Source organism: Rhopilema esculentum, chromosome 14, assembly GCF_057945365.1.
Source record: "Rhopilema esculentum isolate cy_ngs chromosome 14, ASM5794536v1, whole genome shotgun sequence".
Taxonomy (NCBI): Eukaryota; Metazoa; Cnidaria; class Scyphozoa; order Rhizostomeae; family Rhizostomatidae; genus Rhopilema; species Rhopilema esculentum.
In genome coordinates, this window is record NC_142828.1 from 6965239 (window position 1) to 6983387 (window position 18149).

Below are 18149 nucleotides of genomic sequence, written 5' to 3' on the forward strand. Positions count from 1 at the left end.
CCAAAATTTACCACAACTGCTTCATGGCAGCTTTGAAACTGAACACAAATAAGAATTTAAATATATTCATCTGTCAAACGAAAGTATTTTACCACAATAATACTCCTCTTTCTTTCTGTAGAAAACGTAATATTGGCTACCTAAGAAACTTAGCAAAATCACAACTTATACTGGTTTTCGACCCATTAATGTCATTGATTAGGTCCTGGAAATTATGTCTGAAATATTTGTCCTCGAGCTTTTGGTTCTTCTTTTTCTGTCTTTGAGTCGGTAGATTCTCCGGGAAATAAAACTCCATTGGTGGACAGGTCATGTCTGGAATTTCGTTTCTAAGGATGTAACAAGAAAATCAATTGGATAATACTAAGCGAGAGTAGCCTTACCAGAAAATAGCTTCAACTAAGCAAAAGGAAAATTAAAGTAATAGTGTGGTTATAATTATACTAGACAAGTTCATCTGTTTACCACAACGACCTCAACTTATGTCTTCATCGCAAACACAAAAGCCACACCTTCAAGTCTATTAAGGTTATTCCCAATGTTTTTTGCAAACAATTACAACTTGTTGTTTTCTTGTTTTCTAAGATTGCTTGTACTAGCAGATGGAATGTCTTTCGCATATTGTTGGAAACAAATCCGTAACTAGGCTTCAGATACATTAAGCACAGAACAACAAAGGGAAAAGTTTCAATACAGCCAGTCAGTTTGCACTGGAGCAGTTAAGCAAAATGATTTTTATGTGTGCCTCGTACAGAACAAAACACAGTAAATAGCTAGATTTTAAGAGGTTCTGTCAATGGACTGTTCTTTAGTTCATTTCAAGCTAAATAGAGATTCAATGACCCCGTTTTGCTTTAAGGCACCATGTTTATCGTGGGCCTAAGGGTGGTGGATAATACTCAATTGCATGGTGAGATATGAAGCGATTGCAAAGGCTTGCTTTTGCCGAAGATTCATTAAGAAGGCCTCTTCCTACCCTGTGTTTCCTTACTCCAGCAACAAATGCTCGGAGGCAATGCAATAAACTTCATATTAAGAAATTGGCAAAAAAAATATATATTAATAAAAAAGGATGATAAACAAATCAATTATATGCAGCTAAGCCAGTAAAAGGGCAGAAACTGCTAATTTAAAATCAAATTGAACAGAAGAGCTTGCGTTCTGTCAAAATATAAGTAAATATTGGAAATGACTCTGACCTCTGGGATAATCTGACAGGCAACGAATGCTGCCCCTGTGATGGCGCACCATGTAGCAAGTGCTTGGCATATTGATTAACATCCGTGTAAAAGTGTTTTATGAGTAGCGAAAGCTCCCACAAGGCAGTGCTGTCTGCGTTACAGTGTTCTGGGTCAGGTAGTTCAGGCTGAAACACTCCACGGCCTAACTGCTCGTTGTCAAGCAAAGCATCACACTTCTGATTCAACTAAAATACAGTGGAGACCAAAATTAGAAACGGGTCCTTGTGAGGTAAAATCTTGAAAAGGAGAATCTTTCTTTCTGTGTAAATAATAAATTACAATCATGTACAAATCAAATCTTGATAGCTTGCAAACAGTCCCAATCCCAAAGTTCTAGGCCCTGCAACACACATTTCATGTCATAAGTGAACTTTGTCATAACATGGCATTCAATCTGGGGCAAGTTTAGGTTAACAAAAAAGACCTATGCAGGTTTATTATATCAAAAAAAATAGTTGCTGTAGAGTCCCATAAATCGTATGCTCATTTAAATAGGCAAAGGAATTTAAATTTATGTACTATAGCAGTGGATGAAATTTGCTTAGTTTAGTTATGCCTAAAATCATGGGGAAGTCGTGAGCCACACCCTAGCCACACCCATCTAGATTCGGGCTAATTGGAACTGGAACTGCTTGCCAGCCGCCCTTGGATGAATCCATCAGCGAAAAAGTTCTAATGTGCATCGAGTTCCTTCGAACCGAGCATCTGGTACTATCCAATTGTAGACATCAACCAATTAAAGGAAACAGCCGGCACAAATCTAATTCAAAAGTTTTGAAAATCAGTGCGATATCATTAGTGCTGCAAATCGCTGCAAAAAAGAAAAATCTACGTTAAACTGAACCTCTGATGTTCGGGTTTTGCCACTATAATTATTCAGAAGATCAAACAGATTTTTCATTTGGTATTTGCAAAACACAAATAGCGTGCAAATCGTTCGTTTTGTTGTGCAAACAATCTAAGCTGCTTCACTTTCAGAGAACACAGCCGCTCGGCAATGATTTGAATAAGCAGCAAAACCGGCAAATGACGTCAGTAAGAATACAGAACTTAATCAAGTACAAACTAATATAAGGAAAGAATTACTAGAACCCCTCCCCTTAATAAAACCCCTTCAAGATAACGTAATTTATGAAATCAGCTCATTAAATAATACTATCAAAGGTATAACACCCTTTAATGATGGAATTAATTATTTTCTCCCTCTATTCTCCCTACATCTTATCATCGCTTCACTTTCTTTGGCAACATCAAGAATCAATTGTCTAAAGCAAACGCTTTGCGGTAAACTGAATAACGACTGTACACTGTAAAACTAATTAGTAGTAGGTGAAGAATCTCTTTTCCTCTCACTTTTACCTTCGATTTGATATAAAAAAGTTTGGACAAATCTAGAAAATTAATTTGCATAAAAACTGGGGAAAAATGCACCAGGCCCCTATCTACGTGTGGCAGATCTAACTTAAATATTCACTGAATTGAATATCAAAATAGGTGAAGATTGGTCCGATGTAGAGAAAGATACATGCTTCCTAGATAACGCATGAATGCTAAAATGTTATGTATGAGGAACATTCACAATATGAGTGGAATAAGATGAGAGGAAAATGTAAACTCGTGAATAATTGATTGGCACCTGCAGAACGCTCCTCAGGAGGGACATTAGCGCGAGTAATTGCTCTGTTTCATGATGCAACGTTATCGTTGTCATTCGTTTCAGAAAGCCTTGAATTCGTCTTATTGAAACCTGCAGCAAAAAAAAACAAACAGGTTGTCTTTATGATTTAGCGTTTAACTGATAAAGTTAAAAAAGTCTCGCTGATCGAAACCAGAGCTGATCTCACTTTCTACATGCTGGGAAAACGCCTACAAATCAGGCCTTTTCAGCAAACATCAGCTAGATCAAGAAATAAATAATTTTTTAATATTGATAATTTTTCAATATTAGCAACACTCATGTAACTATGACATTACTGTCTCATCCATTTGGTATCATTTATGGATCAGAAAATATGGTGTAGAAGGCATTTGCCACACTTTATTGCTTAAGTAGCAATCGATTCGGCAAAAATAGCTTCCAAATGACAAGGGGTACACTTTTCGTTTGTACTGCGTCTGAAACCTCATTGGATGTGGTAGTTTTTGACCAAGAGGAAAGTGCCAATGCACAACGAATGGTTAGAGGAGTACATTTTCAATATCATTTTATACGCACGCAGAAATGTTGGAACAAAAAATTATGGTCTGCAATAAAATCTTCAATTATTGGACAGAATTATTGAAGCAATAATTCTTACAAAGAAAAATGATTTTCGACTTTCAAAATGGAGGAATACAGGCGATTCATGAAGCATCTTGTAGTTTTACAAATAAGAATACCAATGTCCATATTTTCAATTAGTTTCTTTACCTCAAGTTCACTCACAGCGAACTAAAACCTGATTAACCAGAGTTTTCCAATCATTTTCTTAATAAGATGCCATTTGAAGATAAGATGGTACTTCAAATAAATAAAGTTCATAAATACGAAAGCTAAAAAGGCGTTAGCAAAGCTTAGATAATAAAGACAAAGTAATACGTCAGGAAGACAAAAATACACAGCAGCTTACCTGTTTGCGCCTTTTGACTAGCATCAATGATAAACATTCGATACACAGATCAATATCCTCGTGTTTTGAATCTAAAGTAGAAATAAAAAAATCAAACGTGGCTTGATCAGTGCGTAAAGTATTCGATATTTTAAAATATATATCATAAGAATGGGTGCATAATCATATACTTAAAATATATGACATACTTAGAACCAGTGAGGCATCATTTATCAATAATTACACATTCGCTACACATGAAGGTAGGGATGTTTCTTCAAAAAAAATGCCTCCAGGAAAGGCTCTTAAATAATCGTGGAAGAAAGAATGCTCTACAAACACTTCTAAGCAAAGTAAAATGCTCTCAAGTACAGGAATACTGCATAGAAAATCTGAAAAGGCACTAGCATACTAAATTTGCTTTGATGAAAACAGGACAGGAGGAACACTTTTAGGTCTAGAAAGCATGTAAAACACAATAAAAAACTCGATATTACCAAGTTTAAGGGCAAAGAATCGCAGGAAAAACATAAAAGACGTCCTTTCAATAATAGAACAACTGAAAATTCTTCAGTGGTTTGTTGCATACACACGATGCCTGTTCGCCTTAACATTCACTCGGTTTGTTAAAATATTTGTAGCAAGCAATAGCAAAGATCAAAAGCTTGCAGAACAATTAAACGAGTATATACAATTTCATTACCTCCAGAAACATCGACAAGTGAGTTGTACAGATGCAAGTAGAAATTATGGGGATCAATATTCAATGCTTCACCTGAAAAGATGGAGCCATTATCGTTAGCTGTTTGAACTGAGATTGAAAGAAAATCCGATACATAACTCAAACCAAGTATAACATTATTATTTCACTGATGCTTAATTTATGCATGTTTTCACTCCAAAATCATCAAAATGTTTAGAAATCCCACTTCTCTAACCTTGTATCTAGTTTGATTTTAAAATATTTAAAATAAAAACCACCAGCGCAGAACAAACATTAGCTGAGTCCTCTAATATTCATATTAACACTTGTATTTTCGACTTTAATTTCTGCAAGCTATGTTCATTAGTCAGTGACGTCAGAGGCATTTTGAAATTAGAGAGACAGAGGTAGAGTGGGACACCATGACGTAAAGAGTGACACGCTTGCAAAAAATATTACTTCCTACAATAAGGCATTTTTCGAACGTTGGAGGGAGGAATGTGCTCTAAGTGCACCGCTGGTTTCAACGTCCCTGTAATTAGTTTTCCTGCTGTATCGTTCCATGCCAAAAAGCTGTCTGGTAAAATAAGTTGACTGATACCATTTAATTATTTTGGGCAAAGAAAACTTCATCATCACCTCTAACGAATTTGAGACACTTTGAATATTTGTTTACTTTTCCTTAACCAGTTTTAATGATACTATTGAAACATACATACCCTGGCCAGATAGTATTTTGAAGGCTGTCAAAACACAATTCAACGACTCCGTCAATGAAAGATCCTTAAAGATGACAAAAGAACTTTAGCACTAAGAAAACAAGTGACACATGGCATATTAAATATCACAAAAAATTTTAGGACAGTGCTTGAAATATTATCAAAAACACCCTCAATGAAATAAAGTTTTCACAATTTCGTTGAAAACTGAGAAGACTGGTTTGTTAAGAGATTTTCAGATTCGGCTATTTTACAGTTTTGATCTGCAAAGGATAATTTTGTCATGTAACACCTGTAGTTAGTAGCCAAAAGTCTTCAAATTTACGCAAAGAGCGGAAATTCACTCCCCATTTTTCTATCAGCTCTCTTTTGCCAACAAATTAAAAAACTGGCCAACAAAATTTACGAATAAATCTATTTGCACTTTCATAAAAAATTTGACAAAGGTTAAAAAAGTTATTTTTCACTGCCAGTAAAATTTTCTTTGATATTACTGTCCTATATGAAAAGATTACATTCATTTTGATAAGAAGGGCTATTTTGCTTATCAATTTAAAAAATTCATGCAAAGCTTTTGGCTACCTAACTTAACCCTCCCAAGATTTTAACAAGGTAACGGCAGGATAAAACTTCTCTAAAAATAAAAGCATACCCCCGAGTTTATCAGTCTGTTCAAGGCAGTCATCAGATCGTTGAAAAAGTCCACATTAATGAGATATGCATATTTAGATAGTCCCTTTAAGACGGGGGTCAGCAGCGGTGTCTTGGTTTCCTGCTTCAGCACACGAAAGTAGATGACGAAGACGAATTTCAAAATTTCTGTTTGCTGAAAAATGAAAGATGAAATTCAAATGCTGGCCAACTTATTTGTACGAAATTTATTTTCACTTTTAAAAAACTATTTGAATCGTTATTAAATGCAACGCTACAAGAGCATTGAAGCAAAATGTCAAAAAATAGCTTTGCCATAACCAAAGATTCGTTTCACATTGAAGAGTACCAAGATAGATGATTTCAAATCGTTCTGGATGATATGGTTGTCCCAAAAGCAAACTCGTAGATGCATATTTTAACAAAAGTTATTCAAAAATCCTTCGTTTAAAAGAACCAAGAAGCAAAAAAAACTAATTGCAAATCATTTATGAAAGTTCACCTACAAATTTCTGAATTTTTTGTCGACTTTCAACAGCCTGGGTCTCTTGCAGTTCTTTATCCAATTTGGATTCCAACTTTTTTCTCTGAAACAAGAAAAATACACGAAATTTAACGTTAATGCCAAATACACAATAATACCATAAGGAAAACTGGCATGAAATGAAAATGTACAGTTTCTTAATGTAATGTGTATGTATCAAAAGAGAAATCTCATCTGGAGTACCAACAATGTGTACATGCAGTAAAGCTGGCAGTCTATAGAGTATAGAAGTCAACAGCTTTGTTAATGTGAAAAAAGTTGCTAGGAGAAAATACGATAATATACCTGCTTTTTCCTTCCCTTTAAACTTCTAAAGTAAAGCAACTTACTTTGGACATATACTTTAGTGAAATGACAGTAGGTCATCTATACAACCATCTTCAAAATTAAAATTGACGCAAAAATGCTACCTTTTTCTCTTTTCGAGACATTTTCTTCAATTGCTCCTTCTTTTTACGAAGTCTTTCTACCTTACTTTCTCGATTTTCAGCATCTTTGATCATCTGTGCGTCAATATTGAGAAACAACAGTGTCTCCAACACCTGCATGTTTTATAATTGGAAAATACGTTATAAGATTATGATGCAATTTTATTCTCTAGAATGGGTTTGCTAGACGTTGCTTTGCAAAATTCTTCGAACGAGGAATTCCATAGAAAGAAAGTAGAAATGTCATTTTTCTACATCAAATTCTGCTTACATATCATTTTTATACGTACAAGTTGGTAAAACTGGAAACCTCTTATTTTTGGTTGAATTTTGCAAAGGCCAGGAATGAGCTTGAGTTACAGAACACATACAGCACCGCCAATCGTTTTCAATATAAGAAAAAATTAGTGTTTTTGGATGTTTAAACGGTGATGATTCTTAACCTTGCACAAGAATGAAATTTGAATGGAAGCCAACAAGTAACATGAATGTTGAAAGCAAATATCTGTCTTGCCTGAGGTCTGATCTTTCCTAAGCCAGTTTTTGCCAGTCGACTGATGACTTTAATGGCCTAAGAAGAGAAAATGATGAGTTGGTCAATGGTATGTAATATTGGTCGCCAGCTTGATCCTATAAATGCTACTCAAAACACTTCCAAATAAAAAACAATAGAATATCGACTACCAAATCAATGCTCCGTAGCTATACTCAATTTGTGTGAAAGAAATCAGCCTTAAAGAAAATTAAGCTTAAGTAAACATGTTATTTAGAGAACATTATGTTAAAAAAATAGCTGTTAAAGCTCTGCTTACAGAAAATAGCTGTCTGATAGACAGACATCCCGTGTCAAACAATCCCGTGGCACCGTTTAATTATTGGTATCCCTAGAATATCATATCGCCGAAAAGAAAAAATAACCATATTTATATTGAAAGAAGGATACCTCCAAAGAAATATCTCCAACTTCATCGTTTCTGAATAGATTTTTCAATGCTCCCAAGCAAATATCAGAGATCTAAAGCATGAATTTAAAAAAGAATAAAAAATTAATCAAATACTACGGAGTTGCGGGCCTAAATCCCACAGATAAACTGAAGCAATACATTTATTACACAGCCCATTTAAAAAAGGAAATCCTTATAATCTTAAACCTTCATTTGCCAAATGATAATCTTATCCAAATTATCTTATCTCGGAGAGACATCATCAGAGAGATCAACGGGCCCAGTAGCAGAAGACCCAAAAATTTAAAAATTTCTATTTTGAATTCATCTATGGCATATTTGTAGACTGTTTTACAATTTGTTATCACTCTGGTGTTCAAAAAATAATCATTTGTGCTGGTAACGGGCCTAAAAGTAAATATTTGTGTGAAAGGAAGCTGGATTCAACTACTTCTTCTTGGCAACCATGTCTTTTGTTGGTAAATAACGTAAGATTTTAGTCCAGTCATTAACTACCTATAGCAACTTATGAATTGAATTATTGTAGCAACGTCACCGTGGAATCAGCAGATTTCTATACTCTTTTCATAACAAGGGAAATACTATCAGCAAATGTGAGTGAAACCAATGACAACATCCAGTCAGCTGTCAAATACGAATAGAAATTGAAGGGCATAAGACAACTGGCTTGGACCAAGGCTGATTTCGTTTATCATTTCAACAACAAAGGAGTTAAGTTACCTCTGATTTCTCACCACCGTAATTCACTTTAGACACAACAGAAACAATGAGATTTGTCCGGTAATTAAAATGGTTCAAAACTGCTAATACGTCAACCATGCATTTAACAGCAGTTATAGCAACTCCTTTGGCAACCTAAGAAATTAACGAAGATTAACAAACTGGAAGAAACCGGCATCGACAAGGTAAATGATGCCAAAGCTTAGAAGTTAAATATCTCTGGAGATGTAAGAGAATAAAATGAATACGAGATACGAGATACATTGGCTAAAACTGGACAACATATTAATTCTAGGGTTCGCCTTACATAGAGTATTTACATAGAGGGATATTTTAACATCAATATCCCTACACGAAATGAAGCAAAAAATCCAATCCCAAATTAAGCAAGCTGTAGAAAAAGGCCTAACTCATAAGAATTTAATGGAGTGAAAAGCCAGTAAATAGAAAACAACAGCTCTAGAATTCCTGGCAATCAATTAGAAATTGTCTAATATTAAATAACTATGAGACAGAGCTTCGCAATCAGAATATTCAGATGGCTAACAATTGCTTAAGAACAAACTTTTATCCAATGCAATCTTTCAGCAAGTTTAACTCATACAGAATTCACTAACCTTGTCAGCAGCTGACAGGCTGGCTTTTGATTCCTTTTTCTTTTTCCCAACAAAATCTGTCAAAACAACAAGAATTTAATCAGCGGAGAAACTCGATACAATTACAGATTCCGCATCATTGGAAGAGCGCATAAAGCATTCATTTAACTCTGCTTAGGCATAAAAAAATTGGGCGTCGAGCTTTACATTTACCTTTAGGAATATGAGAAAACCTACTGGTGTATAAATTGATAAAGCAGAACTCGATATAATAAAAAGATACGTGAAATAGACTTTCTAATAGCATGGTAAAATAGACATAAAGAGACAGAATTCGATTCAGAGAATTAAAGTAATAATGTTAGAAAGGAAAATTACAGTAAAATATAAACCAACTTTCAACTCGACAAGAAAAAGGAACCTCGGTACGACTGTTAAAACGGCAAAGTTCCTGTTCTTGTTAAGTTCAAATCTACAAAGAACAGCATAAATGGACTTACCTTGCACCGCTTCCTCTAAAACATCAATATACTTCTTGTAATTTGTTACAAGTCCTTCTTCGAAATCACGGAGCTTTTTTACTTCTCTTGAAACCTGGTTTAGTTAGAAAAGATGGAACAATCCAAGTAAATTGACTTCTAACTAATTTTGTTTAAGAAATTGGTGCCATGACCATTAACTTACTGCTATGACAAGAAAGGGGGTCCTTCCAGAATAATTATTAGTAGCAAAAAAGAGATAATTGGTACCTATCAGCATGAACAAGGAGGCTCAGCCCCCCTTAGTTTTGTCTATATACGTCCTAGCCCTATATAAATTTCAATTTTTCAGCCTGGAGAGGAAACGCTAAGAAACAAGGGTAGTATAATTAGAGATACAGTAGTAAAGCCTCTTTATATTCGATTTTAGCCCCCGAGTTTTTTTAGACCCCCCACTTTTCTCAACGCTCCGCGTTGCCTGGATCGTACAGTTGAGTGAAATACGATATAAGCTATGACATTGAAGCTTCTTGCCATGTGGGTACGCTTTATTATTAGATGAAGCAGAATCAAAGGGATGGCACTGAATCGTGGAATTTCAACAAAATGAATCATTTTGGTAATCAAATCTCGACAAATTTTAATAACATACTTTTCCTGATTTCTCTGCATCTGTAAGAGGTCGAATTCGATAACTGTAAAATCAATTGAGCAAAACATTCACGAAATCGTATCGATACAATAAAAAACAAGATACACCAAAACGAAGGTCATTTAGTTGGTGCATATGAAACATAGTTGAATTCAGCCGTTCAGGTGACAGGCCTTTTAACAATTTCAGACATACTATGTACAAAATCACAAACAGAAGAAACTTAACAAGGGTTCGCTTTTAAAAGACTGCTTACATTAGAAAAAGAGACACGTGTTGAGATCAAATTAGTGCGGAAAATTTGGCTTTCGTTTCGTGAGGATTTCAACCCTGGATAAGTTTTAGTATATTTATACCTAGAACTGTTTAAGTATCAATGCTCAATCAATTCGAATTCCTCAGCTCGACCTAGAGTGAGAATTCAACCCAAGTTGAGAAAGAAGGATAATAAATTTATCATTTTAATGATTGCATCAAAAACAAGGATATTTCTCATAGTCCAGGTATAGGCCAACAAAGGAGACATTGTTCATGTGTAAGGCAAGAAAAGGTTTCTTTGTGAAACCACCAAATAACGGACACCAAAATGTAACAGACACATCCAAACAATTCAAGACAAAACTAGGCCACAAAGCGTCAAAACTTGGCCACAAAGGTTAAATATTTGTCCTAAAAATTTCAACAAACAATTTTCAAAGGAGATTTTGCAAGTCGTCAGAAAGCACAAGAGAGTGAAAGCAAGATAGCTGGTGAAAGCTACGATGGAGTGATATAAAAAACACATAGAAAAAAGGCTTTTTTTATTCTTGAATTGGCAAATTACTTCACTATCTCTGTGCCAATTAACTACAGGGTGTGACAGTCCCCATCTCTCTCACCGTGATATCAAAACAGAAATTATTCTCCATACATCCTCATCTCTCTCATGGTGATATCGAAAGAGAGATAAGTCACAGCTCTTTATACAATAGGCCTCATAACCTGAATATGCAGCTGTATTAAACAACATGGAAACGTTTGAAGGAAATAAATTTACATACCCTGGTACTATGTCTTTAAAAACTTCACACAAAGATACCATAGAGAGTTTTCTGATGACAACAATTTTGTCCTTCCCGCAGAATTCTAGCATTTTCTTCAAGCTTTTCAACTATGGAAATAATGAGAATCATTCCACTTTCATGAACTAATAGATATGACATAAATATCCCATAAAATTCGTTTGTAAAATTACAACATCATTCCACCATAGCGATAAAAAAACACTCACATTTGCCTCAGGATCTTGCAAAATATCTTCACAAGCTGCTGCAATGGATGCCTTACTTTCATTAATAGACTTTTCTCGTTCAGCATAAATCTCAACCAATGTTAATTCCTTCTTGAAATTCTCATGGATATCATCTGTCATATTAGCATCTTTGTCATTTTCTGTTTCTAATAAAAAGAGCAACGCATGGGGTAATAACGGTTAATCGTGAAATGCTCAAGTTGCCAAAGCAGATTAACTATTCAAAAAAGAACAGTCTACAGAAAACATAGCCTTTACTTGTAACATGGCTACGTTCTATAAAGTTTTTAAGACATAATTTTGCAAAAATGATTATAAAATGGTACAGTGTACTTCGGCTATATAGAAACATAAGACATGCAAACTGTACACTCCCTTTATATCAACATTTGCATTGTGTGATAGTTATATAGTGACATATGGTGCAACTATAATCAAAGCTTACTGAAAATTTATCTTAGATAAATATCAAGATTTTTGTCCTGGCTCTCAAAGACTTGTCCTGGCCCTTTTCCCCATACACTCAGACACAAACCTTTTTCATAAAAATATCTATTTTCCATTATAATTTTATACATTCAATTCAGTTCAGGATTTGAACTTTTGTTTTCAAACACTTACCAAAAGGGACAGCTAGACAAAACATACCTTTTGCTTCTTTTTCTTTGGCCACTGATCGCTGAATTAAGCCATCTTTTCCTTTGACTGGTAGCAGATGTATCCTTTCAGTTGCAACATCTTCTTTGTAAGCTTTTCCTAGTTTTCTTGGCTGCTTCTCATACCCACTTTCTTCAAATTCATTATTTTTCTTTCGTTTTTTTGGTGGCTCATCACTGTTAAATTCAAGTATACAGTATAATCAAATGTTCCTTTCAGAAGACTTATGTTCCAGAACATCTATGATAAATATTCCATTGCCTGACAGCTATTTTTTAGGCTTCCTTTTAATACATTTTTTTCTTCAGCTGAGTGACATAAATGCCCCCTTTTTTAATGTAGAAGAAATAAATGTCCACTACTTTCTGATTTTCAGCTAAGTCATTATCATAATTTATACATTTAACAGCCCTTTTCAGGTCAGCACAAATGCCTACACAGGGCCCGCTCCACAAGGGGGGACCAGAGGGGCCATGGCCTACCCACTTTTTTGCTAAAAATGAGGCTTTAATTATTTATATATATAATATATATCATTATATATTTATATAAACCTTTAAATTACAATAAATACATTGAACCAAAGCCCAAACAAAGCAAAATATTTGCCACAATTTGGGCTGGAGGGGGTAAGAGGAAACTTTATTTTTATTTCTGGCACCCAGTTTAGGATCAATGGCACAGGCCTCAGGCCATGCTGGGAATAAAATAGCAGGGGTGCAATGAATCACACTCCTTGTGGTGCCAAGGCGTGCAATGGTGTGCTTTTGCACCAAAGTACTTAATAATACAGTCAGCTGTATATGGACTAGACTACATAACTTGATCATAAGAAAACATAAGGCAAGGCTAGTCCAATCAATACATTTTATTAAACAAGCTTTATTAACGTCAAACCCAACATATTAAAGAGAAAAGCATGAACAATAAGGTAGGTTGATTTATATGTAATCCTGCAGTTTATAAACCCTTCTCGTCTGCTTCTCCTGACAATCTCGTTCTCAAAATTTAAGAATTCTAACTGTGTTTTCACCATAGAGAAAACAAATTAAATGGTTAATTACACGTTTTTATTTTATAAGAAAGCTACAGTAGCTAAATCCTCACAATTCAAAGTCTCTTAATTTTGGAAAATTTTTGGCCACATTTCATTAGTAAAAGTTTCTAAAGAGTTTTGTATTTGCATACAGATTAGAAAAAATGCACATAAAGTAAACTGTATATAGTGGAATTGTGAGTCCTGAGAAAACGGGATTTTACTGATCGCACTTGCAAGATACACTCGTAAACCACAGTGTAATCTGGGTCAAATCACTTAAAGCTTAAAGATCAATAAGCCTGTTTAAATAAATACAGCCTTACATGTGCCATGGGGTTGTAACTACAGTGGAATCGCGATATAACGAACTCTGAAGAGAACCAGAAAATAGTTCGTATATCGGGAGTTTGTTAAACCGAGAGATAACTTTTCATGGGGTCCTTTCGCAGTTCACGCCTAAAAACCTGTGGTGGGCTTTTTTAGGCTATCTCAAACCTCTGTGCACATGTACATCCATACATGTACCATTTAACTAAAAAAAACCAATCTGAATTCAAATAATACAACTGGCTGGTCATTGAAAATGAAAATCTTAATGTTCCTTTTATAACTTGGGACCAAGAGATTGGCAAAGCTGGTATAACTTCGCTCCTAGTTGGTGCCTGAATGATGTCTTCGATTACTTCACATTCTTACTTGTCTTCTTCTGCTTCTCCATCTGGGTCTCTCAATAATGTTTTGTCGTCTCTCATTGCCAATGTCTCATATGTAAGAAGTTATTTGTTAGTGTCAAAGTACTCATTCGCAGTAATTTCTGACGCAATCAAACTTTCATCTCCTGCTCTGAGTCTATCAGCCAGTGCTTGAAATGAATCATCAGCCGATTACAAAATGATTTCCCCCAAGATAAAGTGAAAAATGAGTACCGTAAAAAAATATGAAAAATTTATAAAAAGTTCGTTATATCGAGGGTAATTATATGAAGGACCCTAAAATTTGGGTCGTAATAGCGAGAGTTATATCCGGGGTTTGTTATACCGAGAGAATTTGTAAGGAGTTTGTTAGGCAAAATCCAAGGGACCAGGCATTTAGTTCGTTATACCGGGAAGTTCGTTATATCCGGGGTTCGTTATATCGTGATTCCACTACAGTTATTGCAAATGAGACAAGCAACCACAACCGCAAAGCAAGGATCATGGGCTTAAAAGATCGAGCGATTTTCAGACCTCAACCCAAAACTTTGATAAAGAAATTATGGAAACCTTCGTTTACAGGGGTTTTTCGCCACTTTCAAAACTTCTGTTAGTTTTAAACATGGTATCATCGTGTGCCTTGAAAGTCCGGCTACTAGAATATGAATAAATCGAAAAATGGATGTTTTCATCCAGAAAACGTTTACCATAACAAATTAGAATATTCGCCAAATTTTCCGTCAAGTAGAAATCATATAGAAACGATTGCGTGATTATCACCGTTCGTTCATAGTTGAATTATGATAAAAAAATTACTTTGGGCCATATTGGTCACTTTAGAATAAAGTGTTCAGATTATTTAAGGCGTGCGATAAACTGCACTTCTGAGCAATGGAAGGCGTGTGCCAAGGCGTGGGCGTGCGATCGCACGCCATTCCCAGCATGGCCTGGGCCTTGCAACAAATATTTATCTACAACATTAGACTTGGTTGAGGTGATATCAACATATCAACAGAGTGTAAAGGAATCTGAAGTTGTTTGTGTCACAGTTTTATCTGGCAGGAAGTTCCTTACTGGAACAAACAAATACAAGAATCAAAACCATTCATGTCATGCAAAGTTAAGTAAATGCCTCTTCTGCAAGTGCAAGGGTTTGAGTGGGCAGTAATGAGAACAAACAGGATTCATTCTTTTATAATAAATCAAAACAACAAATAAAGTCAGATGTGCTGAGCTCAGGTGTGAATATAAGTTCCAGGGGCACCCTTGCTAAACAGGTTGGGAAGTTTCATGTATTCACTGAAGTTATTTTATGGTCATTAAAATATATTTGATTCATCTAGTATTTATCTACAAATTTCTCTCTAAATGTCTTTATGTCTCAAATTTCTTTATAGCTGGCCTAAAAAGTGTTTGTTCTGAGAAATCTTTCAATCTGCAGATTAGGAATCTGCAGTAAAGTCAATGCAAAATTTGTTTGCATGATTTCAGGCAGGAAGTCTCAAATTTTCAAAGTGAACTTGTCCACGCAAGAAACAAAGTTTCCAGTCATCTGGATGTCTGATTACAATAAACAACAAGTGATGCGGGATCTCTTCCAAACCCTTTGCTAAAAAATCTGTGCATGATTTCTCAATTATTTTAATATTATTTCTGCATTCCATGAACAGAAAAAAAATTTGCAGTCTGGCACTTTAATATTCCTTACTGCAGAGTATAGCAGTTTCCAACGAAATCTTGGGTGTGCAACAGCAGAATATCAAGTGTGCAAGTGTGCACTTTGGTAGAAATGTGTAGTTCAGTTGTGCACATTATGTAGTGTGAAAATTTATTCTAGAGCCCAAGGACACTAATTTTAAAAAAATGAGCTAAGATAAGAAAATGTTCATGACTGATAATTTTTTTGTTATCAAACCAATGCAAGGTTTTGTCCGTGCCATGTTGACAGGTCTCCGGTGTGGTGCCAAGCAACATCAACAACGGCACCGATTCCACTCAGAATTCAACATCACGAGTTTGGGATCACAATAATCAAAAGAAAACGAGCCAAAACAACTGCTTGAAATTGTTTTTACCTTTCTAGACCTTGAGATAAAAAAGAGAAATTCCCACGGTTGCTCAGAAGATAATCGATATCTTCAAGTGCAGCATCTGGGCCTAAAATACCAGCCGCGCTATCTTCAATTTGATCATCGTCTTCTACTCCAAGTGGATTACCAAAATCCTGCTTCTGAATCGTTACACTTTGATTCTTAGGCTTCTTTTGATTTCTTCTTTTTATGTCTTTTGAGCTGTTTTTCTTACTCTGGTGTTTGTTTCTTAATTTTGATTTTGAAGCATGTGTTTTCTTCCCCATTTTGAATATCACAGATTTGGACGAGGCCACCTGAAAGCGAGGTCTCGTTGGATGTAGAAAAAAGTCAACTGTCTACCAAGGGTAATGGGGAGAGCCTGCAACCTTGCTGCCCTACACTTATAAAATGAGCCTCTATAGAGTAGAGGGTCAAAGAATGTGGTAAATAATTGCTAAATTCCAATACGAAGAGATTCAGTTGCTGGTTGGGAAGAGATATAAAGCAAAATTCAAGTATCGTATTTAATTCCCAAAAATCGTGCAAATTGTTGGATAGTTTGAAAGAAGCCTTATAGAGTTGTATATTTACAACTATAGAAGCAAAAATAAGTTTATTTGATAGGTAGTTTTAATGGAATGATAGTCTTTCTGTATGGAATTCGTATAATTCGTAGAAATTTGCAGAATTTTAAAAAAAACACAATCAGAAGGCATAATCAGAGGCTAATGATCTCGCACCCGTTAGTCTATGACCTTTTTATAATCATCTGTTTTCCCTCTCCTAGGAACAGTGAAATTTTAGAACCACGATGACGTTGATCTTGAAAAACATCCCCAACTATGCTCTAGTAGCAACTCTTTCCACTGACTTCAAGTGCGTAGTAAAAACTGTCACTTTATTCAAATGCACATAAGATAGAGCCAATCATATAAGGATATGCGAATGCATGAATATTCTATAGTGTGAAGGAAATGCTTGAGCACAGTGCTCTGATTTTGTGCAAAAGACTTAAGCTTTAGAAAGATTGTTGAGAATGCCATGAAAATAGTAAAAAACTAACTGAAACTTGACTGGAGAAAACCCACCCCATTTGGTTAAACCAAGCGAGATTTTTGTGGCAGTCTTGTTCTTTAAAGCTTGGCAAATCAAATGGTCAGGATAGGACAATTAAATCAGGATAGGATTTAATGTAGCAGACACGTGTGTTCAATCGAGGTCTTTACATTCACGTTTGCGCTCAGTGTCGTTAATGATTGAACTTGGTATATCTTTAATACTGAATTATACTTTGCGATGAAATGTGGTATGGCAATCAATAGGTAGTCATTAAACCCACAAGACAAAATGCTTCAAGTCTCGCTATTAAGGGTGTAATCTACGGAACTTTTAAAAGGAAAATCGAGCCGATTTCTATACTCGGCTTTATTTTGTACCATGGGCTAATCGAAAGTTGAAATTCCAATGCAACCAGTAAATGACTTTCAGTGAATCACGTTTTGATGAACAAAAAGCAAGTAAGTAGAATCAGAATGAACTTTTAAATAAATCTTTGTCTAGAACCATCATTCTTAGTTCTATTTCATAGATAGAGATTGCAAAGATAGTGTAGTTCTATGGAATAACAAAGAGGGAAAACTATTTATACACCCCAAAACAATATAAAAAAGCAAAACTTGGCATAAACCATGGGTTTAGTCTTCAAGGCTTCCCAGTACTGAAAACATTCTTGTAAGTTGTGGAACAGAATGAAAGCAGATTTCAGATATTTAAACCAACCACCTACAGGGGATGCTTTGTTGATATTTTGGCTGCCTCAGTCACAGAAAAGTCCTTAATTTCCCTCTCAGACTTCATGCTTAGATCATTAATTATAAGGAAAGCCAATTAAAAAATTTACAGAAATTCAAACGAGGGGCTGGTGCCTAACTGCAGGACATACAGGGGTACGCATTAGAACTGGTGACCCTAGGTGACATTTTCAACTTCTTTCTTGCCTTATTTTGTTGAAATAAATGACCTGCTGTTTTTCTGATTCTAATCTTGCTTCCTTTCCTTCCACACAGTTGGAGAAATATTTTTGGAGCAAAGAAATTTATCAAGTCGAAATGA

General features: G+C 35.2%; 1 protein-coding gene across 1 annotated transcript; it reads right to left on the reverse strand.

The window, feature by feature from the left end:
• Positions 1-108: 108 nt before the first annotated feature.
• On the reverse strand, positions 109-16355 carry LOC135695855 (nucleolar complex protein 3 homolog). The gene is made up of 19 exons (XM_065215046.1): positions 16041-16355; positions 12226-12410; positions 11557-11723; positions 11327-11436; positions 10287-10329; positions 9656-9749; positions 9177-9232; positions 8560-8694; positions 7818-7889; positions 7389-7445; positions 6857-6988; positions 6409-6489; positions 5904-6077; positions 5252-5315; positions 4533-4604; positions 3851-3921; positions 2878-2988; positions 1200-1426; positions 109-329 (listed from the first exon to the last, which is right to left on the reverse strand). The coding sequence occupies exons 1-19, from the start codon at positions 16319-16321 to the stop codon at positions 137-139; spliced, it is 2325 nt and encodes a 774-aa protein (XP_065071118.1). The 5' UTR covers positions 16322-16355; the 3' UTR covers positions 109-136.
• Between the last annotated feature and the right edge of the window lie 1794 nt (positions 16356-18149).